Consider the following 25047-nt stretch of genomic DNA (forward strand, 5'->3'; position numbering starts at 1 on the left):
GGCTCATGATTCTCCACCTTCTCCTTCATTTGTTATCTTACCTAGATCATGCTCAACTGTCTCCCTTTTCTCCCTCTCTAAGACAATGTGACACCCCTTCTTGCTTTCAAGCAAATTCGTCCACTCATGCCTTTGACCTCATCTCCCCACTCCACCTCATCTCTTCAGCAGTCATAGTTCCTCTTTTCTATATCTTTACATTTTCTTATTCCATTAACTCCTTCTCCTTAAAGTACAGAGTAGGACTGATATTCTTCCATACCAAACAGATCCTCCCTTGACTGTGTCTCTCTCTACGTTCCACTCCCGAAGGAGGAAATTACACTCTTCACTTTGGCTTTGGGCTTGGGAAAAAGTTATTGCTCATCCTTATTATTGGAAATATGCATTATTTCTCTGCGAATTGAAAGTAGTATAATAAAACCTACTAAAAACTCGCTTTTAAAATGTTTACTCATTAAATTATTTTGAACATACAGAGGGAATGTCCCCTAACAGTTAAGCACGCAGGCTCTGGAGCCAGGCTGCCTGGAGTTGCATCCCAGATCCCTGTGTACTGGTTCTTTGAACGTAGGCAAGTTGCTTAATCTCTCATTAACTTTTTGAATAAGTTACATGACTAATTTCAAAAGCGAACAGAACAGAGAAGTGAGGGAAGCTAGAAGAGATGAATGGAGAAGGGAGAAAAATCAAGGTGATAAAGCTTAAATCAGTCTCCTGAGCTGATTTCCATTTATTGTTAAAGCAAAATGAAAACATTTTCTAAATGAATGGAAGATTGAGAGAGAAATGAGGGGCAGAAAAGTGAGGAAATTAGGGAAAATGACCCCAAAAAATAACAGAAAAATTCAGAAACAGATAATCCTGATTGGACAGCTTTTTTTCTTCTGAGCTATGTGCTTGTGGTAGAATTTTTCATATTAAATACCATATATTTGCTCATATTTCCAACTAGTAAAATTGCTTCTTGTTAAAAGATAGAATTAAATACATCACCATTTCATGATTTTTCTCTAAAAAGTATTATAACTTCCAGGTGCTTCAGAACCTGAACAGGTTTGTGAATCATAGATTTTAACTAAATGTGACCCAACCAATACCTATGCTTAAATTAAGGCAAAAAAGGGATTTGTTTGGTCTATTCTAACTCGGGCCACAGCCCGTGGGATGCTGATCTCACATTGCACTGTTGAATTATGGACAGTACTCACTTAGATCACTTCCTTTCTCAAAGTAGAGCTCCCAAATTAGCAACCCACTAGCCCAGTGCCACCTGTAGATGTGTTTGGTGACCAGCATAGCACTATTTTATTTTTTGAAGTTTGCACTGAAAACCACTTTCTCCACAAAAATTTTAACTGTTAGTATATTTCCTTTTTCTTTTTTAGCTTTGATGTACATCGTAATGTACTTCGAATTCTGTATATATTACATCATGTTCACCACCCAAAAACTAATTATAGTCCATCACCACACATGTGATCCTAATCACCCCTTTTGCCCTCCCTCCTCCCCTCTTCCCCTATGGTAACCACCAATCCCATCTCTGTTACTACTTGTTTGGTTGTTGTTGTTTTTATCTTCTACTTATGAGTGAGATCATATGGTATTTGACTTTCTCCCTCTGACTTATTTCACTCAACATAATACCCTCAAGGTCCATCCACGTTGTCACAAATGGCCGGATTTCATCATTTCTTATGGCTGAGTAGTTTTCCATTATGTATATATATCACATCTTCTTTATTCATTCATCCCTTGATGGGCACCTAGGTTGCTTCCAAGTCTTGGTTATTGTGGATAATGCTGCAATGAACATAGGGGTGCATGTATCTTTATGCATTTGTGTTTTCAAGTTCTTTGGGTAAATACTCAGCAGTGGAATAGCTGGATCATATGGTAGATCTATTCTCAATTTTCTGAGGATACTCCATACTGTTTTCCATAGTGGCTGCACCAGTTTGCACTCCCACCAGCAGTGTATGAGGGTTCCCTTCTCTCCACATCCCCTCCAACACTTGTTGTTTCCTGTCTTGTTAATTATAGCCTGATTTCATTGTTTTATTAAGCACAGATTCAAACAAACTTTGTGTGATGAAAGTTCTCTAAGGTAAAATGGCTGGGTCAAAATGGAGGAATAAAAATGGTAAGACCACATTATCTTCTGCCCGTTTTTTAATTTGCTTTTTTTTTATTGAGGTCATATTGGTTTATAACATTATATAAATTTCAAGTGTACATCATTATATTTCACCTTCTGTATAGACTGCATCGTGTTCATAACCAAAAGTTTGGTTACCATCCATCACCATACACATGTGCCCCTTTACCCCTTTCACTCTCCCCCCACTCCCTTCCTTAATAGTAACACCAATCTATTCTCCTTATCTATGTATTTGTTTATCTTCCACATATGAGTGAACTCATATAGTAATTGTCTGTCTCTGTATGAGTTATTTCACATAGCATAGTACCCACAAGGTCCATCCATGTTGTTGCAAATGGGATGATTTTGTCGTTTTCATGGCTGAGTAGTATTCCATTGTATACATATATACCACATCTTCTTTGCCCATTCAGCTGTTGATGGGCACTTAGGTGGCTTCCAAGTCTTTGCTATTGTAAATATTGCTGCAATGAACATAAGGGTGCATATATCTTTTCAAATTAGTGTTTGTGTTTTTTGGATAAATACCCAGAAGTGGAATGGCTAGATGATATGGGATTTCTATTTTTAATTTTTTGAGAAATTTCATACTGTTTTCCATAGTGGCTGTACCAATTTACATTCACACTAGCAGTGATTGAGGGGTCCCTTTTCTCCACATCATTTCCAAGACTTCCTATACCTTGTCTTTTTAATAATAGTCATTTTGATGAGTGTGAGATGATTTCTCATTGTAGTTTTGCTTTGCATTTCCCTAACAATCAGTGATGTTGAACATCTTTTCATATGCTTGTTGGCCATCTGTATATCTTCTCTGGAAAAATGTTCATATCCTATGCCCATTTTTTTATCAGGTTGTTCATTTTTTGTTGTTGAGTTGTATGAGTTCTTCTCATATTTTGGAAATTAACCCCTTATCACATATATGATTTGAAAATATTTTCTTCCAGTTTTGGGGTTGTCTTTTCATATTTTTCATGGTTTCCATGGCCATGCAGAAGTCTTTTAGTTTGATGTGACCCCATTGTTTATTTTTTCTTTTTCTTGCCTGAAGAGACATGATATTCAAAAACATACTGCTAAGACTGATGTTGAAGAGCATATGACAATGTTTTCTTCTAGGAGTTTTATGGTTTCAGCTCTTACATTCAAGTCTTTGATACACTTTGAGTTAATTTATGTGTATGGTATAAGATAATGGTCTACTTTCATTGTTTTGCAAGTGGCTGTCCAGTTTTCCCAACATTATTTATCCAAGAGACTTTCCTTTGTCCATTGTATGTTCTTGCCCCTTTGTCAAAACTTAGCTGTCCAGGGGCTAGCCCCGTGGCCTAGTGGTTAAGTTTGGCATGCTCTGCTTTGACAGTCTGGGCTCAGTTCCCGGGTATGGACCTACACCGTTTGTTGGCAGCCATGAAATTGTAATCTTGATTTCTGTTTCTGCTAGTTTGATGTTAGTGTATAGAAATGTGACTGATTTTCATATGTTGAGTTTTACCCTGCAACTTTACTATGTTTGTTAATTATTTCTAATAGTTTTTTGATGAATTCTTTAGGGTTTCCTATATATAGAAACATGTCATCTGCAAATAGTGACAGTTATACTTCTTCCTTTCTAATTTATATACCTTTTATTTCTTTTTCTTGCCTAATTGATCTGGCTGGAACTTCTGATACTGTGTTGAATAAGAATGAAGAGTGGGCATCCTTGTCTTGTTTTTGTTCTTAGAGGAAGAGCTTTCTGTTTTTCACCACTGAGTATGATGTTGGCTGTGGGTGTGTCATGCATGGCCTTTATTATGTCGAGGTACTTTCCTTCTGTTCCCATTTCTTTGAGAATTTTCATCATAAATGGATGTTGAATCTTGTCAAATGCTTTCTCTGCATCTATTGACATGATCATATGATTTTTGTTCTTTATTTTGTTAATGTGGTGTATCACATTAACTGATTAGCAGATGTTGAACCATCCCTGCATCCCTGGAACAAATCGTACTTGATCATGGTGTATGATCCTTTTCATGTATTGTTGTATTCAATTTGCTAATATTTTGTTGACAATTTTTGCATCTATGTAATCAGTGATATTGGCCTATAATTTTCTTTTTTGTTTTGCCTTTGTCTGGTTTTGGTATCTGGGTAATGCTGGCCTTGTAAAAATGAGTTAGGAAGTGTCCTGTCTTCTTCAATTTTTTGGAAGAGTTTGAGAAGGACTGGTATTAAATCTTCTTTGAGTGTTTGGTATAACTCACCAGAGAAGATATTTGGTCCTGGACTTTTGTTTTCGGGGAGATTTTTGATCACTGTTTCAATCTGTTTGCTTGTAATTGGTCTATTCAGATTCTCTATTTCTTCTTGATTCAGTTTTGGGAGGTTGTATGATTCTAAAAATTTATCCATTTTTCTAGGTTATCAAGTTTGTTGGTGTATAGCTTTTCATAGTATTCTCTTATAATCCTTTCTATTTCTGTGGTATCTGTTGTAATTTCTCTTTCATTTCTGATTGTATTTATTTGAGCCTTTTTTCTTTTTTCTTAGTGAGTCTAGCTAAGGGTTTGTAAATTTTATTTATCTTTTTAAAGAACTACCTCTTAGTTTCATTGATCTTATTGTATTTTTAGTCTCTATTTCATTTACTTCTGCTTGGATTTTTATTATTTCCTTCCTTCTACTTACTTTGGGATTTGTTTGTTCTTCTTTTTCTAGTTCTTTTAGGTGTATTATGAGATTGCTTACTTAAGATTTTTTAGTTTCTTAAGATGGGCCTGTATTACCATATACTTCCCTCTTAGTACCACTTCTTCTGCATTCCATAGATTTTAGTACGTTGTGTTTTCACTTTCATTTGTCTCCAGATATTTTTTGATTTCTCCTTTGATTTCTTCAATAATCCAATAGTTGTTCAGTAGTATGCTGTTTAGTCTTCACATATTTGTGAATTTTCCAGTTTTCTTCTTGTAGTTGATTTCTAGTTTCCCACCATTGTGGTCAGAAAAGATGCTTGATATGATTCCAATCTTCTTAAATTTACTGAGACTTGTTTTGTTTCCCAAGATATGGTCTATCTTTGAGAATGTTGCATGTGCACTTGAGAAGAATGTGTATTCTGCTGCTTTTGGATGGAATATTCTATACATAACTGTCAAGTCCATTTGGTCTAGTGTTTCATTTAAAGCCAATATTTCCTTGTTGACTCTGTCTACATAATCTATCCATTGATGTTAGTGGGGTATTAAAGTCCCCTACTATTATTGTGTTGCTGTCAATTTCTCCCTTTAGGTCTGTTAATAGTTGCTTTATATACTTTGGTGCTCCTATGTTAGGTGCATATGTATTAATAAATGTTATCTCTTCTTGGTGGAATGTCCCTTTTATCATTATTTAATGTCCACCTTTGTCTCTCTTTATCTTTTTTGGCTCGAAGTCTATTTTGTTTAATATAAGTATAGCTACAGCTTCTTTCTCTTGCTGGCCATTTGCTTTAAGTGTCATCTTCCATCTTTTCATTCTGAACCTATGTTTGTCATTGGAGCTGAGAGGGTCTCCTGGAGGCAGCATATTGTTGGGTCTTATCATTTAACCCATCCAGCCATTCTGTGTTGTTTGATTGGTGAACTCAATCCATTCATATTTAGAGTGATTGTTGATATATGAGGGGCTAATATTTTCATTTTATCTTCTGTTTTCTGGTTATTCTATATTTCCATTGTCTGTTTTTCTTGTGTTTCTGTCTCCCATTTCAGTTTGGTGGCTTTCTGTGATGTGTTTCTCATTTTCCTCTTTTTTTTATGTTTTGTGACTCTGTACTGATTTTTTTTTATGGTGGTTACCATGAGGTTTGTATAAAAGATCTCATAGATGAGACAGTCCTTTTTCTGCTGATAGCATCTTATCTCCATTTGTCTATTCAGGTTCTATCCTTTTCCTCTTCCTCTTCTGTTTTTGTTGTCAAAAATCATCCCTGTTTGTATTGTGAGTTTGTTACCAAATTGAAGTAGTTGTAGTTTTTTGTTTTTTTGGTGGTTGTTGAGGAATATTTGCCCTGAGCTAATATCTGTTGCCATCTTCCTCTTTTTGCTTGAAGAAGATTTACCCTGAGCTAACAACTCTGCCAATCTTCCTCTCTTTGTATGTGGGTTGCTGCCACAGTCCGGCTGATGAGTGGTGTAAGTCCACAGCCAGAATCTGAAGGTGCAAATCCAGGCCACCAAAGCAAAGTGCACCAAACTTAACCACTATGCCATGGGACCAGCCAATGAAGTAGTCATAGTCATTTTTGATGCTTTCCTTCCTTTTAGCCTTTATGTTATAATTATATGTTTACTAACATATTCTGTTAGAGTTGCAGTTTTCTGATTCTGCCTATTTACCACCTTGCTCAAAGTTTTGTATACCTCTGCCTTTTTGTTTCAGATAGGAGGGCTCCTTTCAACATTTCTTGTAAGGCAGGTCTAGTGGCAATGAACTCCCTTAGCTTTTGTTTGTCTGAGAAAGTCTTTATTCCTCCTTTATATTTGAAAGATAACTTTGTTGAATAGAGTATTCTTGGCTGATAGCTTTCATCTTTCAATAATTTGAATATATCATTCCACTCTTTCCTAGCCTATAGAGTTTCTACTGAGAAACGCACTGATAGCATAATGAGAGTTCTTTTGTAAGTTATTTTCTTCTCTTTGGCCACCCTTAATATTCTTTCTTTGTCATTGACTTTTGATCATTTTAATATAATATTCCTTGGAGAACGTCTTTTTGCATTGAGATAATTAGGTGTTCTGTTAGTTTCATGTACTTGTATATCTAGTTCCTTCTCCAGGTTTGGGAAGTTCTCAGTTATTATTTCTTTAAATAAGCTCTCTGCTCCTTTCTCCCTCTCTTCTCCTTCTGGGACACTCATTATCCTTATATTTCTTTTCCTAATTGAATCTGATATTTCTCATAGAATTTCTCCATTTTTTTAAATCTTAGTTCTCTCTCCTATTCCCCCTGAATCATTTCTAGATTTCTATCTTCAAGCTCACTAATTCTCTCTTCCATAAGGTGTGCTCTATTTCCAATGCTTCCTACTGTATTCTCCTTCTCATTTATTGACTTCTTCAGCTCTATAATATCTGTTTGGTTCTTTTTTAGAGTTTCAACCTCTTTGGTAAAGTACCTCTTCTGGTCATCAATTTTATTCTTGAGTTCATTGAACTGTTTTTCTGAGTTTTCTTGTAGTTCATTGAGTTTCTTCATGACAGCTGTTTTGAATTCTCTGCCAGTTACATCACAATCTTCTATGACTTCAAGTTTGGTTTCTGTAGAGTTGTCATTTTCTTCTTCTCTTACTGTGTTATTCTGGTTCTTCATGGTACCTGATGAATTGTTCCTCTGCTGGTGCATTTGTGGTAGCAAACACCTTTCTTATTTGAGTAAGGCTTTGGTTACCTTGATTCTGAGCTGCTTCTGGTTGTATTTGAGAGCCAGCACTTTCCACCCTCCACTGCATCTGCCAGAGGTGTTGTCAGTGCCCTCTTTAGGCTGTTTCTGCCTCTGAGGTTGCTGGTGCCTTGCTGCTTACAATGTCACTGCAGTAGTGGGTGTTGCTACTGGGGTCACCAGGCTGCAAGCACCTCCACTTCTGGGGTTGCCTTGGTCTTGTGTTCCCCTATTGCAGTAGGAAGATGGGGAGAGTGGGGCAGGAGCTAGGGTCAGAAGCGCTTCTGCAACATCTAGTTTTTTTGGGTCTGCAGGTGCCACTGCTATGAGTAGAGGGGCTAAAGTTGCCAGAACCTCTGCAGCTGGGGGAGGATTTGGGCCATGGGCACCACTGTCACTGTTACCTGGTCCTCTGCAGGCTCTCCATGGGCTCAGGTACTGCTGCTGCATGAGCTGAGTGCATTACTGCTCCCAAGTTATCTGGGGGTGCTGGCAGTACTGTTGCCAGGGGTGTTGTGTTCTTGAGTGTTGCCACCACTGACAGGGGCGTGGAGGCTTGTATGTAGCCTCTACTGCTGGTAGGGCTGGTGTTGGGGGTGTTGCCACTGGGGGCTGGGTCATGGGTACTGCTGTGGTTCCTGAAGCCTCAGGTTGCAGGCACCACCCACCATTGCTGGGGGAGGGAGAGAAGTTGAGCAGCAAGTGCTGTTGTGGCTCCTGCAGCCTCTGGTCTGAGGCACTGGACTAATTCCTGGAATCTCGGGTCATGGGCACTGCCACTACTTCCAGGGTCATTGGGATCTTGTATGCAACCCCTGCTGCTGGAAGGCCCAGTGTCAGAGGTGCCACCACTGAGGGAGGTGACTGGGTCACAAGTGCCACTGTTTTTCCTGAAGCCTGAGGTTGCAGGCACTATCCACCACTGCTGGGGGAGAGTTAGGGGCTGAGCCACAAGTGATGTTGCTCCTACGGCAGCCCCTGGTCTCCAGTGCTGGTGCACTTTTTGAAACCTCAGGTCATGAGCGCCACTGCTGCCGCCAGGTGTATCCATGTCTTGGATGCAGCCTCCATTGCTAGAAGGGCCAGTGTTGGAGGCTCCACCACAAGGGGAGGGGGACAGGGTTGGGTCACAGGTATGTCATGTTTCCCAGAGACTCCGGTCATGGGCTCAACGGGATTCCTGCTGCCTCTGGGGGTATAGGCTGCCTGGATTCCTGGGGCTTTTGCTCTTGGATATTATGTCAGTTGCTGAGGACCCTGTTTGCAAGTGTGGCCTGCAAATTCTGAAACCTCTGGCCATGGGAGCTGCTGCCACTGCTCCCCTGGTTCCACTGCCTCCAGGAGGTCCAGTCTACCCACCTTCAGATGTATAGCTGTACAGATCTCTCAGGCATTCAGATGTGCTGTACAGAGAGTCCTTTGTTGGTCAATGGATGTCCTACTGATTACAAACTTAGAGGGGAGAGATAAAAGGAACAACTCACTCTGCCATGATGGTGACATCACTCCTCAGCATAGCATTATCTTAAATTTTAAATTTGAGAGCTTCTAGATAGGGTGTGCACTTCTCAAATGGCCAATGTCCCCACCATCCTCTATAACTGACAGATTCACAGTTCATGAGAAGTGCTGAGCCCCTGAAGGTAACTGAGTTTGTGATCCCTACAAAGACAAGCAGCATTTCTATCCAGTATGGAAAACTTGATACTCTCCAAGAGAACTAATTCTGATATTTTCAGTAGGAAGAACATTCACAGAAGCCGTGTCCTTAATCTAAAAAAATATAATACTTAGTATTTTGGCAGGATACTCAAGTCTTATAATTAAGTTTTTTTTATATGTTCTCCACTCTGAAAGCTAGTAAGTGAATACTTTTCACTGTCCTGCTTATTTGTCTTCAGCTGGGCAAGGCCACAAAACTCTCAGTTCAAAATCTTTCTTTGTCCTCATTATTCTACATTACTTTAGGTCAGGAATAGAAAACATATGATATTTTCCACCTCTGAGGTGTTCTACCTCTGCTCACGTCTTTGCCTATGACAGACATCAGTAATTGACCACAGTTATCTTTTCTGCTCAGTCCTCATGAAACCTAAAATTTTTCTCATCTCCAATGAGTTGCTACTAATTGATCAGAATTAGCACATAAACTCAAATATACTTGCTATTCCTAACATAGGTTAATATTCTTAAATCTTAAAAATCTTAAATATACGGGAACTATCTTTTTAAAATTATCTTTATTTGATAGTGGGAATGGTAGTATGTTACTTTCATTTATATCACAGAGAAAAACTGACAACTTTTCCCAAGTACTGAAGTATATCTTATCATTTCTGTGAAAAGCTATTTCCCCCAAAAGACAACAAACAAAAACAGAATCATAAATATACAAGTTAAAACTATATCTAATTATTTTAAGGGAAGTAAATTGCAAAATTTTCATCTCACAAAAAGCTTTCCCACTAAATATAATTTTTAAAAATATTTCAGCACTTAAAGAATCCTCAAGAAAGAGAATAAAAGTACATAAGGAATAAAGAGTTGAACAGGTAGAAGAGGAAATAATGGGCTGGAAAGGAATGAGGAGGAACAATTTCAGTGAAAAATCTGTAAAACAGGAAAATGAAAGACCAAAATCAGTTCTAAAAGTCCAAGTCATAATTTCACACACAAAACCTTTGAAATTCTCTGGGAAAATTAAATCATTTCATAAATAAACTTATCTCAGTAAAAAGGCTTTTGACATCTTAAAATAAGATTGATTACTTCTCAAGGTAGAAGCAACAATTAGAGGCTGCTGACAATCTCATTGGAACTTGAATCAAACTAAGGTACTAACTAAAGCGTAACTGAGGTACTAAGATAACTAGGGAATACAAAAAGTTAGTTATTTTTAAAGTAAAATCACACAGATTAACAAGCCAAAAAAACACAATGAGATGCCTATGATAATGCCCTGTCACCAGCCTTCAGAATTTTCCAGATGACAATAAGGAGAGGAAAAGATAGAGAAGGTAGAAGGAAAGTAAAATAAAGCAGAATACCTTAAATGTAATCAAAACTTACTACTTTGCAGAAGAGCTGCATTCCTCTACGGTCACTGAATATTTCTTTCCATAACATTTCTAATAGAACTTTTCAGCTTTGCTATCCATTATTATTTCTGACTTTTCACTGCAGCCCTGCAGTATAAGTTAAACAGGAGATAGAATTTCCATGTTAAAGATTAGAAAATTAACATTCAAGAAGTTTAGTGACTTAACCCAGTCATAGAGCCAGAGAGTAGCAAGCTGAGACTCTCCTCTAGTCTTGGGTCTTTAACCTCAAGACTATTTGTATCTTGCTCCTGGCGTGGAGGGAATGGGATTGCCTATATTCCATGCTCTCTAAAAGTCTAAATCTAAGCGAGATTATATTTGTCAATTTTCTTTTTTTTTCTTTCTTTTGATTTTTTTGTTGGCTTAAACAACAAACGTTTCTCTCAGTTCTTGTCAATTTCCATTACAGGTGATACAAAAGGCTTCAAAGTAACTCCAGAACCTTTATGTATGCGTCTCCTGTTTCTCAACTCAGTTCTTTCTGCTCTTCTACAAAGTGCCTACTACTGGGGAGTTGAGGGGGGATGAGGAGGCACATAAAGATGGAGGAAAGGAGAACAACAACTCACTATTTTGCTGTTCTCCTTTTCCTTTACCAGGGTAAGGAGTTTGAGGCTGATTTTAGGATCCCCCTAAGTAACTGATGATTTTCTTATTTAGCAAAGTGTAAACTCTGCTAATAAGAAAATAATTAATTAATTAATTAAAACATGAAAGAAAAATCTTGGAGCTGGATGAAGTTGTTTACCAAAAACTAACAAACTTTTAGAAGGATTTGGCAGTAAAAACATAGTAAAAATTGAGAACAAGAAAAATAATCACAGTGTTTTATCTTATCAGTCTCCTAGGAGAAAAAGGAGAAAATACAGACTGACTTTCTCACTATCTTCCAAGTAAACCTAATATGTAATATGCTTGACCTGAAACTCCATGAAATGTACATCCTTCAGTCATGCTCTCTCTAAACTTGCTTGTTTGTGTTTGTATTTTAGCTGGCACTGCAGGACCCATAAGTAAGTTCTTTGTCTGTGCTTTAATTGTCATGTGCTTTGCTTTACTACACTGTTAGAATATATAAGACATTCCCATTCCTGGATGTTTCTATTTCCTCCTTCAGTAACTGTCAGTTCTTTTCTCCTTCTTTATTCCCTATTCTTATCTTAATAAGCTGGGTGCCTCTGTGAGGAAGTACTATCACTTAAATTTTCTCAAAATCTTGAGATTCAACGGCAAAGGGAAAAATGTTAAGAACAAGAGTGTTAGAGAGAAAAGTGGGAAGGTATCTTGCTAAAAATTCCAGTAACATTCAGAGGAAGAGGGAAGTGAGTCCCAGTTCACTGACTGAGGGTCCCCAGTCTATCACTGATGGTTGTGTGGAATATATATGTCCTGCTATGAACAAAGAATAAGTCTGGAAGAAGTGTCCACTTAGCATTTTAAATGACATTACAACAAATATCTCCAGCAGAAGGGAGGGAATAAGGAGTGGGGGATGAATAAGAGGCAGCTGATTTAGAAAAGAAAAAAATGGTAAATGGAAACAGTGACATATAAAGGCTCTGAGATTTTACCAGTCCTTTATGTGCTTGCTGTTTAAAGTGGGTCCAAGGACCTGCGTCAGCATCACCTTGGAGTTTGGTAGAAATGCGGAATCTCAGCCTAATGCAAATCCCCAGAGCTTATAAATCAGAATCTGCATTTTAGCAAGATTTCCAGGTGGTTGATGTGCACTTTAAAGTTCAGAAGCATTGCCCTGCAGGATTTCAATCCTCTGCATTTGGGGAGAAAAAAGATTGAATGTGCTTGATCTAAGTTTATCCAGCTCCTCCATCCCTGCAGATTCTCCACATGAAGAGTAGCCTTAAAGCCAATGACAAGAAAGATTAAACTCACCGAGGTTTAATTCATTTCTTAACACATTTCTAGCCATCAGTCCTGAGGATGTTCAGAGCTTGAGCTCCTGGGGTAGGGTCAACCCTGAAGAAAACAGGAAGAAGAATGATTTGAGGGTTAGGGCTCATAGAAAATCATACCCTGTATCTACTCCTTCTGGAGCATTTATACACATGAAACTTGACGAAAACAATCAAAAGTCAAACTTCAAGAGTAAATGCTGGGGAGGTGTTGCAAAAGCTCATGTAGCTTAAGAGGTATAGATGTGTGATGTGTGTGTGTGTGTGTTTGTAAAGAAGGAGAAGGCTGTTATTGCCAAGTATGTGGCTCTAGTGCCTCAATTCCTTTATCCACTAACTGTACCTGTGAATGTCTTGAGTCTATCTAGCAGTTTCTGTTCTCTCTTATACTAAGATATTGCAGACCAAGTTACTCAGTTGAATAAGGAAGCCAAGGCCACCCACAGGAGACAGAAATTTGCACTGCCTCCTTCAAAGGTGAGGCTACAGACTAGCTAAACAGGCTCAAATTAGCCCAGGTGGGAGAAGGGCAACGGCCTGTATAATCTACTGAGATACAAATAAGATACTCATCAGGGAAGGAACCCTGACCACTGCATCCCCACAGCTCCAGCTGTCAGATCTCAGCTAGTTACTAGGGCCCCCCAAGGTAAGGAATGAAGTATAAACTTTATTTGCTCCTCCATTGAAGTGGAAATTTTGCTCCTGGTGTCTACATTTCTGATGTTTTCCCAGAAATAATTTCAATGCAAAGTGTATTTTCCTATGCCAAAGAAGCACTCTAATTAGTTCTGTCTTGTTTTTCCCATATTTTAGCTGGAGCTATTGGACCCATAAGTGAGTTCCTTTTCTGTTCCCTAATTCTGAAACTCTTTGGTCTTCCGTGGTATCTGGAACCCTCTCCTCACCCTATCTGTTTCCATTTCCATACCTGTAGGCTTTCCCACTCATGCTTCTTTATTGCATTTGAATCTCCTGACATCTCCTGATGCCCAAGCCATTAGAAAAAAAAAATGCCCTGAATTGTTCACTGAGTATAAGACAAGGGGAAGCCAAATAACTCATATTTAAAATAATGACCAGAAAAAAATTCTCTGAATTATGATAAAAATAATCAAAACAATTATTTGTGGGCTTTTCCTGAACTGGGGAAGAGCTATAAGAAGAACAGGAGAAGGCAAAAAGAATAAGCATGATAAAGACAAAGGAGGAGGTGGTGATGAAAAAAGATAAAGGAACGAACATCTCACCTACCCCTAAAGAGTTTCAATGCTTTGAGACAGCTGAGGGGTAGACAGGAAAAGGAGGGAAAGAGAGGAGGGGTGGCAGCAAAGGAGAAGACCCCACAAGCTTCAGCCCAAGTTCTGTATGTTCCCCTGTGCCGTGGATTTCTCATTTAAGATGAATGCTGAATGACTTGATCTGGTGGGAGGGTGAGGGGCTTCCATGCTAAAATTACCTACAGACCTGCAGTAGTAGTTCTACCTCTGGTTGAGTTGCTTCACGGTTTCTTTAGACATAATATTGGTGGTATGAGAATTCTGTTAATATCAAACCACACTGATTTCCCTCCTCTTTGTATTTCAGTGCAATTCACAGCACCTATTCGTAAGTATTAAGTTTGTTTCTCCACTCTGGTTCCCTTGATATCTGACCTACAAGGTCTTGAGGCCTGAGCTCCCCTGTTTTCTTGAGGCCACACATCTTGACACCCCTAGCATTCCTATTACACAGTTTCCAAAGAAGTTCTGCATGAGGTATAGAGACTGCAAATTCCGTGGGCTAAGATAAGAAAATAGAAAAGAAAGGGCCCTTTTAGTAGCAGTCATAATGCCCTGTCAGCGAGGGAAGGTTCACTTTTCTAATAAACAATAAATCCCCAAGGGAATCAGAAAAACAAAAGGAAAATGTAAGAAAAAAAATAGAGACATTACAAATTAGTATGGATTGAGTCTTTCCCAATTCTCTAAAGGTTTTCAATCATCACTGAAAATAAGGGGAGGCCTCCATTCCTGTAAGTCCCCTATATTGTGTAACAAGGAGCCTACCATAGGACTGCTATACAGGGAAAGCTTGATCTTCTTAGGGTTCCCATTTATGATACTCCCCTAGAGTGAATGTTGAGCAATGATGAGTATTCTCTTCACAGTGGTGAAGTATACTGATCTCTCTCTCTCTCTCAATCTGTTTCTCAGCTGGAGCTACTGGACCTATCAGTAAGTTTGCTCATTTTCTACTGTGGAGCATTTCAATTTCCCTGGATTCTATGTTGGGATTTCAGGAGTTTAGGGTCCACATTTTCTTGGCCTTTTGGTTTTCTTCTACCGAGCATTTAAGTAAGTCATTAATGATCCTGTGAATGTACATTCTACTGATAAACACAAACTACACAGTGGAAGACAAACCCTTGTAGGTTACCAATGGCTTATCAACATCATACAAAGGGCTTCTGAAAACAGTAAGTGGAAAGAAGTGAAATAATGAGAGAAAGAAAGAAAAGAAAGTTTAAGTGGGAAGGATTTTTCAAATCCTCTACAGGGGTTTAAATGGATCAAAGGAGTGACCTCTACTTAGTACTTTTGCTACTTACCCGCTTGGTGGATCCATTAGATGAGCAGGCCCTTATATGTAGTAGATTGTTTTAACATCCCAGCAAGAAAGTCAATTGTAGCTGACTCCAAGTTTAGTGGTACAGATTCTTACTGGGAAAAGCATATAAATGAGAACTATGGTCTCCAGAGTCTGAAAGCACCTACTGATTTCTTTTACTTCTTTTCTCATTTCTTTCTTTCTTTCTTTTTTAGAGCTTTCTCAGAAAACCATTGGTAAGTCAGCTGAGTCTCAATTATAATGCCTTATGGTCCTTTACAATGCTTACAACATCAATCTATTTTTATTTCAATGATTTGTGCCCACAGACTCAAGGATCAAGTGTTTCCACTGCCTCATTATCCCATCCAGAATTCCCAGAAGTTGGGTTCACCAAGGTTTTGCAATAAAAAAATATTAACTATGAAGCTGAAATATAAAGTGAAAAAAATGCCCCCCCTCCTCCACCCAAGGATGGTCCTTTCTGAGCTGTTCCCACTTATGTATATAATCTAGCTCTTTAGAACCAATATATAATAAAGATTTAAAGCACAGAACCTAAACTTCTTGGTTTCTGTGCAAATAATCTTTCATTATTAGATTATCTTCATTGGGTAAAATAATCCAAATTTTAAGTTTATTTTCATTTCTAATTGCTCTGGAAAATTCTCTCTAGGACAGTTACGTTCCATTTTAGCCAACTTTTAGCAACTTGCCCTATTGCATTTTTCCACGGAAATAACATAAATAACGGCTAGGTTCCAAGATACAACTGTCCTTAATTACATGCTCATAAACTAAGAGCAAGTAGTTACAGCTCACACATTGGGTTATAGTATTCCTAACAAAAATTAAGAATTTTTTAAATTATAAACTATAGAAATATGAGTTGATGTTCCCCTACATTCATCTGACAGAATGAATTTATACCTAGTCACATTCTTTGAGTGATTCCTATAATGTCTTACAGTTTTTCTAATTTTCACATGCATTATTTTGTTGGATCTACACAAAATTCCAATGGTAGTGGGTAAAGCAGGTACTATACTCATCTTTAGAGATGAAGAAACTGAGGCTCAGGAGTCATTTCTCAGAAAAATAAGGAGGGTTTTATTAGTTAATAATGAAGTTAGGACTGAAGTTTTGCTGACTCTTAGTTGAGTTCTTTCTGCCAACATTTTGGTTGTTACAATGGGTTATTAGCAACGAATAAAATGAGATTCTAATGCTATAAGTCAGAGGGAAAAAAGGCCTATGGGGAGAGGAAGTAAGAGAAAATGTAATACAAAGAGTAAAAGAGAGAGAAGGAAGATATAAGTTAAGGAGAGAAAAACAGAGGAAAATAAAAAGAGAACAAAAGTAAGAAGAAAATTGGAAGGAGAAAGAGTAAATGAATTGGCAGATTAGAGAAGAAAGAAGAATAAATGAATGTAACTAAAGCTGATAAAGAGAAGAAAAGGAAGGGTTCAAGGAGTCACAAATTAAGAGTGGAAAAAGGGGAAGAAATATAGGAAAACTGAAAAAACTAAATAAAATTTGAAATGGTCATCTGTCCGAGGATTTAGTGGCTTATACCAAGAGAGCAGGTGTCCTAGGAGTTCTACTTCGGGATCAAGGGCACTTTTTCATAGATACAGTCAAAGCAAATATTAAATTACTTTTGTAAGACACCTAAATTTTCTAGTTTGTCTACAGCTCATAGCCCAGGATATACAGAACTGATAAGGCACCTTCTAGCTTTTTTACACAGAAAAAAAATTCAAAGTTAAAGGTTTGGGGCTTATGGGTCAGAACTGGGATATTTCCCATCATGAGTGCCATGCAGTCAGGGGCTGTGGAGGAGAAAGATACCACAATGCTGACTGAGAGGAGGGGTGGTCTTTTTAGATTCAATTAACCATGCAGACTCACATGATTATCATAGCCCTCACCTGGCATCAGTCTACTTAGTAGGAAACACAGCTTGCCAGCAGGGCAGTATTAGCCAGCCCTCTTCTGTGGGAGTAGTCCTGGCAGTGGTCTCTGCAGGTGTCCACAGAGCCACCCAGGAACTATTCTCTTCAGCCTCCCATTGGCTGAGTATGGGAGCTGCCCCGGCTTAGGAGCCCCAAGAACCAAAATTTCCTGTAAGAACTCCCTGTATATAACCTGCAGGGATCTCAGAAGGAACATGCCGAAACTATAACACATGGTCACTACACTCAGGGAAGCCAAGCCCATGGCTTTCTAACAGGTATTTATAGTTCTCCTGGTTCAGATGCAGTTTACCAACCAAGGATCATTCTTATGTAAAAGCAGTGTTGCCAAGTAACATAGCAGGTCTACAATCTTTATCAGGTCACCAGAGGATCAGAGCTAAAAAAAACAACTGAAGGCTAAGTTCTTGTTAAAACCTGAAGGTTTTGTTGACCTCTGCCCATGGGCACTAAAGCTAATCAAAGCAGCAGTTGCAGCTCTGTCGTCCCCAATAAGCTGGAAGCTGTGAGAAGACTGGATCTTTATCTCCTACCCTAATGCCTACCTCTGGAACATAATAGTTGGTCAGAAATAAAGATTTTAGTACAAGGGTGGTCCCCTGAAAAAGCGGTATCTTCCATTGTTACTGAGAAGAAAGGTAAGTATAAAATTTAAACTTCCCCTAATGTCTCCTAGGTTGACAAGGATCCTAGAGAAACCCTCACCTGAGGCTGAAATATTGCAATATAAGCTAAATATCTCTTTTCCTCTGTAGTTAACATAGCTGGATTAGTTCTCCCTAATGATCTCACTACTGATATCACTTCCTCTCCTCTACTCTACCTCGCAAAGCCCCACCCCTAAAATAAAATTAAAGAAAAATTTGTTCTTCATCTGAACACCCATACTAATATGCCAATTTGGATTTATTTTTAGTGCAAACTCCAGGACCTATTGGTAAGTTGCCTGTATATATATATATATATCTCAACTCTTATATACTCAAATTCATAATAAATAGTATAACATTTTTCTTATAGTGACTATAGTGGTTTGTCAATAATCATTAGAAGAACATCCCAAAGCAAAGATGCAACAGAGAGAATCTGGGGAAGGATATAAGAAACGAGGAAGAAGACAAAACAAAGATAGCTGAGAGAGTGAAACAAAAGTGAGATGAGGGAAGAAAAGACAGAGGAAGATGGAGAGAAAGGAACACATTTAAAATTTCACCTCAAGCACCTATAGTGAGAGGCAAGAATAAAGTGGTTATCCTTCCAACTAAAACAGGGTTACAAGTCTCCTAGAGGAAGATCTGATTCTTATGGAGAATTTATACTGTCCAGCAGCAGTGCAATAAAAAGTATTTAATCCTGAAAACTGGAATTTAGTAATTCCTGGGAAACCATTTTCACTGGTCTCCTTTGGAAATCATCAATGGTACATGTGTTTTTCATGTTCAACAACCACAATAATTTATGTTTGTTTTTATTTTTAGTACAATATACTGGACCCAGTGGTAAGTCCCTTAACTGTTTTTTTCTCCTGGTATTCTTTGATCTTCTACAGTGTCTAGAGAGCCTATTCCCTGTCCTAAATGTATCTATTGCCATAAGAACAATGGTTTTAGACATCTTTTCATGCTTCCCAGTTTCCACTTGCTGAGAATTCTCCAGGATTATTTTTTTTAAAGAAAAAGAATAAGAAAATTCCCCCAGATATGGTCCTGATGGCTTCTATAACAATATTGGACTTTCTAAAGTAACAAAGAAAGAATAAGAGCAGTTTTCCAGTTCTGAAGTGCTTTGTAGTTTATAAAGGGTCTGCTCAAAGATAATGGAACTAACATATAGAAAATGAAAAAAGGAAGGCAAATTTAAAAACTAAATGTAAAAGAGAGAAAATAAATCAAATTTAAATAGACTGAGGTCTCAACAATCTTCTTCCCAGTTTCCTGGGGGAAGTCTACCAAGGCATACTACTCAGGATCCAGTCTACCCGGAGTTCCTCAGTCTTCTCTCTCAACTCTCAAGGCCATTCTCTTTCCTCATGTCCTCTCCTGCCCCCTTGCCCCAAACACCCCTCAACACAAACACACACACACACACACACACACACACACACACAGAGCTTCAGGGAACAGGATATGACAGTAGTTGGGCTGCAATTACAGGAATTGGCAGAAGCATCAGGCAACTACAAACCGTAAGGGGGAGAGAGTGAAGGGAGAGCTCATACTGTGACTAGGTAGGGCAAAGCTAGTGTCAAAACCAACTGTAGGTCACAGGAAATTCTGAATCTGGAGATTAAGTGATAGCGTTCCAAAGTTTAAGCCAAACAGGAGGAAATTATCAGAAGGCAAGTCAGGTGTACTCAAACATTCCTTCAACTAGCTGAATTCCTACTATGTATCAGAAACTGAGCTGAGCACTGGGGATAAATTCATGAATAAGAAAGAGAAGATGTATTTGGTCTCTGGTGCTGTGGAGTTTACAGTCCTACAAAATGTCTTGGGAAAAGGATCTCAAAATGTGAAGAGGGCAGGCAATCTCCCACACAATCATACTATGACCACTAAAACTGGATGTTGCCTGCCCTAAATGCTGGTTCTAAATACCCTTCTTATTGTGGATGAATATGAGCTATTATTTTATCGACTACTCCTCTAAATCAGGGTGGCCTTTCTCAGCAATCTTGATTATCACCAAGACTTACAGCCTTGGAAGTTCTCATAATTCTTATAAGGGAAAATATGTAAGCCAGCTTACCTCAGAGGATCTCACTGTGGCTAAAGGAAGGGTCTCATCTGGCCCAAAATGCCCTAATAGCCACCATATGCCAGACAATCTATATGGGTACTTGGATTCCCTTTCCCTTCTTTTCTTCCCTGCTTACCTCCCTCTTTCCTATGTGTAAAGGTTTTAAAAATATAATAATGGATAAATGAAAATTATATTGCTACATTTATTCCTTCCTAGCTTTCCCCAAAATTACCAGTGATTTGGAAAGTGTGCAAAATGCACTGATTAATTTTTTTAAATTAACAATAACAAGGCTCCAAATGAGACTAGTAAAGAGGAGTGGGAAGAAAACTTTTGAAATCAATTGAAAGGTCAGGTAGGAAAGATTAGTGAAAATGAGAAAGACGAAAGTACACAGAAGTCCAAGTTTAAGATATTATGAACCTATAGAAGTGTTTCAAGCATTTACCATCCCTGAAAGGAATGGAAAGGTTGGATGAAGCCTCACCTTATGGCCCCTCTCCTGCCCCAGACCAGCAGAAACAAGCCTGAGGATGCGAAGCACAAGGGTAGGTGCTTAAGCCCAGACACTGCACTGAGCTAACAGGCAGGTTTTAGAGCTCCCTGCATCTTCTCTGAAGTTACCCTTTTTAAGCCCACCATGAGAGAACTGAGTTCTCTTGGTTCTACACACGCTGATTTCTCCTTTTTTTCCCTCCACTTTTCCACCAGCTGAAACTTCAGAAATGACCAGTAAGTTCCATGCCTGTTACGTTATTAGTTGCCTTCGGCTTCCTACATGATCTCAAATCCTTTGTTTCTGTCTTGTAGGTATAGAAATTCATGTTTCTCTGTCTGCTTCTTATTCTACTATCTAGCTGCCCCCAAGGAGTAAATGAATTGAGGGGAATACAAACCCCACTTAATAACCCAAAATGTAAAAATCAGAGGAAACTATCTGAAGTTTATTGTGACTTGCCAACAAGGGAGGGAGGATATTTGTATTAATGAATGAAAGCTTGCACATGATGGCAGAAATAGGGAGAAGAAAGGTGAAGGCAACAGTTTACACTACCAGCCCCCTGTAGGATTTTAAGCAGCTACCAGTCACTGCCAAAAGGGAAGAGAGAAATCATCTCCCTTTCCTGCAGCCTCCCAGACTAAGCAGGAGGCAGAATCCCCCAAGGCATGATGGCGGTTGTATTCCCCAGCACAGTGCACTACAATATCTACAATGGTTTCATGCTCCCTCCATTGCCATTTCTGATAATCTCTCACAGAAGAGTAGCAGGAAAACTAGGCCCTCTTTCACCAGACTTCCGCACTGATTTCTCTCTTTGTTTTTCAGCTACAGGATACTCCTCTTGTAAGTTTGACTGTCTCCCTTCATGATGAAACTCAATCATCTCCAGCAGTGTCTAACAGATCTTCTTGAATCAAAATTTATCCATCCACATTGAGATTGCAATAGCTAAAGCTCCTATTTCCTTGAACTGTTATTTTTCCATTACTCAAAATTCTACTGGGTTATTAATAAGTTTCTAGAATGTTCACTGAGTCATTTAAAAATTAAAGAACACAGAAAAACTTTCTCCATGGTTTTAAAGATTGCCAATTAGGGTCTTTCCATACAGAAGGGAACAAAATGAGTGGGAGAAAAATATATAGATAATATTTTTGTTTTCCACTTGGGTCATCTATACAAGCAGTTAGCAAGTGTTTGTTTCTCTGCTGTGCATTTTCAAAGTCCAGCGATGTCTATTGGAACTAGAGTTCCAGTACAGGAACTTGAATTTTCTTAGCCTTTTGCTTCTCCGTTATCCAGAATTCCACCAGTTGATTATAAATTTTCTGGAAAATTCAAATGCCTCTAACCAGAAAAACTTTTCAAGCAGTTATATCACTAGGAAATTTGCCAAAAGGAAAAAATGAATAGGAGAGTAAACAGGAAGGGAGAAATAAGAAATCTCTCTGCTTGTTTTTCAATGGGATCAACTCTTCACACAATCACTAAGTCTGTGTGTTTATTTGATTCACTGCCACGGGGCTCGACTGATTTCTAGTGGGGTCCAAGAGTCTTTATCTCGCCATACTGGGATGCAAAGGGCTTGAGGTACATCTTGGTCTCTGCTATTTCATTATCAAAACCCATCTGGGTTATTAATGATGTACTGGAAAGTTCTAAAACTACTGATTTAATTAAAGATGAAGAAGGGAGAAAAAAAGTTTTGCTTAGTTATAAAGACCACCAATAACAGACTGTCTACAGAAAAGAAAAAAATGATGGGAGAGAAAAAAGGGGATAAGAAATTTCTAAAACAGTTTTTCATTTGTACCTCCTGCCCTACCAGGTCTGTTTTCTCACCTTTGAATTCCAAGATACCTGAGGAAAATTTCCCTGACCTATAGAGATCTTAGGGATTTTAAGTTCCTATTTCCTTGACATCTTGCTTTCACTTTAACAATAATTCTCCAAGGTTTTCAATAATTTTATGGAAAAAATCAAACTCCGCTGACTTACATAAAAAATAAAATACAGAGGGGAAAGTTTTCCAGCAATTAAAAATGATATGTTACAAGGAACTTCACAAATTGAAAAAAAATGAACCTGGAAGAGAGGAAAAAGAGATAGCAATTTTCTCTGTTCTGCTTTCCAGCTGGATCAATTCCACATGCTTTCAGTAAAGCTTCCCACGTTTCCTTCACTGTGGGGTCATGTAACCTCTCCTTTCCCTGGCAGTGCTGGGATTTCTGGGCACAGGCTACATACTTCCTTAAGCATTTACCTTCCCATGGTCAAAATTCTATTGTTATTAATGATTTCTTGGAAATCACTAATTGTTCAAATTGTCGTGATTTATATTAAAAGTAAACAAAGACCAAAGGAACATTTCCCTTATCGTTATAATGACCTACCAAGAGGGAACTCTCTAAATAAAAAAGAAAAAAAATAGTGAGAGAGAAAAGGGTTGTAAAGATACTTCTCTGTTTGTCTTTCAGCTGGTCCACCTTCAACGCCTAGAGGTAAGTTCAGTCTTTCTCTACTGTTTCCTGTTGTTGTTATTGTTGTTCTCTACAAGACCTATGGACCTGTCTCTGCTCTGCTCTTTTCTAACTCTTATGCAGCAATTTGAGACTCACAGCTCTCAGTTTCCTTTGCCTTCAGCTCATGCAGCTTCTCCCCCTATGAAATAAACTTACATTTACTTGATTTTAAACATATATTTACTTTGCACCTCCTCTGTGATAAGAACTATATAACTGCTTTAATTACATTATCCCATTTAATCCTCAAAGTAATTCCATTGATCTCTTTGTAAGGGCTAGGAAACCGAGACCACATACTTGCCCAAGAATGCATAATCATATAACCATAATTTGAATAAAGAGCTATGTGGCTCTATGAAGCTACCAGGCTTCTCTCCTACACGAATATGCCTTCTTAGAAAGAATCTTGTTCCTTTCAAACAAATATCCACTGATATCTAATCTGGTGTTTTTTTAGGTCTGCCTCTGGCACCCATAAGTAAGTATTGCATCTTTTTCTCTACTTTGGTTCTCTTTGGTCTTCAAAGTCTGAAGGACTTTGTTCTGTTAAAGTGATTTGAATTTCTCATTGCTCTCTTGCTTCCTTATTACTCAGCTTTCCCTACATTACAAATAGTTTAAGAAAATACTGATTAAAAGAAGGACTAAGCTAGCATTTGTCCACAAAAACTGAAGAATATTATGAAATAACAGAGGTAGGCAAAATTTTTGAGAGACAGACAAGAAGTCTAAAATGATGTTTAAATGGAGAGAGAACTTGAGGGCTCCCTCAAAGATTACAGTGCTATCCAAAGGAAACAGAAGGATCCAGTGGTCTTTAGCTGGGACTATACCCAAAGTTGTTCAGGTCCAATAAATGAAGAGGGTCTTTAAGGAAACCGTGCCTTTGACTTCATCATCACATCTTCACTGCTTAATCTTACATCTAAGTTTACATTGCAACTACCCTATAGAGTTGTTTGGGATGCTTTCTTCTTATGCCCACCTAAGTCCTCCCATCACAGGCACCAGCAGAATATATTAGATAATACTGTTTTTTCTATTTAAGAAAAATCACATGGATTTCTTTTTGCTTATTTTTTAGTGATTTCACAGAGAACCTCAAGTAAGTTCTTTACTTCTCAGCCTGTATATGTGAGACTTTTTCTGAGCTAAGGTATTTCTAAGGGCACAAAAGCTTGAGACTCGTGTTTCTATATTTGTTTATTTCCACATTACCCAAAAGCTTCTAGGTTAGGACTGCAAGAAAAACTTTTTGATTTATAACTGTAGGATTTCCCATTATTTCAGTTCTTAACTCATTTTCCCAGGTAACAGACACCAACAGCAACTCAGTATTTAAGCCAGATGAAGCACCAACAATGGTGATATTTAATATAGAATTCATGAAGCCACCTTTCACACTACGTCCCAGTTTTCCCTAATTCAAATCTGGTTCTCATACCTATGTTACAAATGACTTTTATGCAACCCCAATATCCCTTGGGTTCCTCAGATTGAAATTAAATCACATTACTATTAAAACCCAAAATTCCTATCAAGGTAAAAAAATTCAGATGCCTACAGAGCCCAGACAGCTTACATAAATAAGGTTGGGTATACCCCTAGGAACTGTGGAGAATGGGAGGTCATGTACAGTCTAAAGAGGGTGGCTGCTGCTCAGTTCCAGCCAATTTCTCAGGCAAGAATGCAGATCTGGAGTTGCCAAAGCATCTCACTTAATCCAGATTTTAGGTAAAATTTCTCAATTTTTAAACATGACAGACATCTGGATCACTCAGACAGATTGAAAACATGCTTATCTGCCCGCAAAAGTTCCATCTAAACACATTCTGAATATACTTTTTATAATAATCACCTTTTAATAATTTCAATACTATTAGGACACAAGGATTGGTATTTGAGGAGGGAGAATTGAAACCGTTAACACAGAATGAGCTAGTGTCCCTCTGAAGTTCCCATCTACACATCCTTTCTGAATCCTGAGCAAGGAGGCTCATTAGCTAAATATTCTCACTGCACAGATGAAAACACTGAGTCTACAGAGTCAATGAGGCAGACCCCAAGGATGAGGCTGGATACGTCAGTTATCCATGTTTGCGCACAGGCCTTATAAC

The 25047-nt window shown here is 38.3% G+C and overlaps 1 protein-coding gene across 1 annotated transcript in view; it reads left to right on the forward strand.

Annotated features, from left to right (window-relative positions):
- TSBP1 (testis expressed basic protein 1) overlaps positions 1–25047 on the forward strand; it is a gene marked incomplete at its 5' end in the record, with an annotated part of 70913 nt that overhangs the window by 18856 nt on the left and 27010 nt on the right. The window contains 4 exon segments of the mRNA XM_046640961.1: positions 14184–14204; positions 14792–14812; positions 15401–15421; positions 18078–18098. Coding sequence (XP_046496917.1) covers positions 14184–14204; positions 14792–14812; positions 15401–15421; positions 18078–18098 — 84 coding nt within the window.

Source organism: Equus quagga, chromosome 15 (genome assembly GCF_021613505.1).
Source record: "Equus quagga isolate Etosha38 chromosome 15, UCLA_HA_Equagga_1.0, whole genome shotgun sequence".
Lineage (NCBI taxonomy): Eukaryota > Metazoa > Chordata > Mammalia > Perissodactyla > Equidae > Equus > Equus quagga.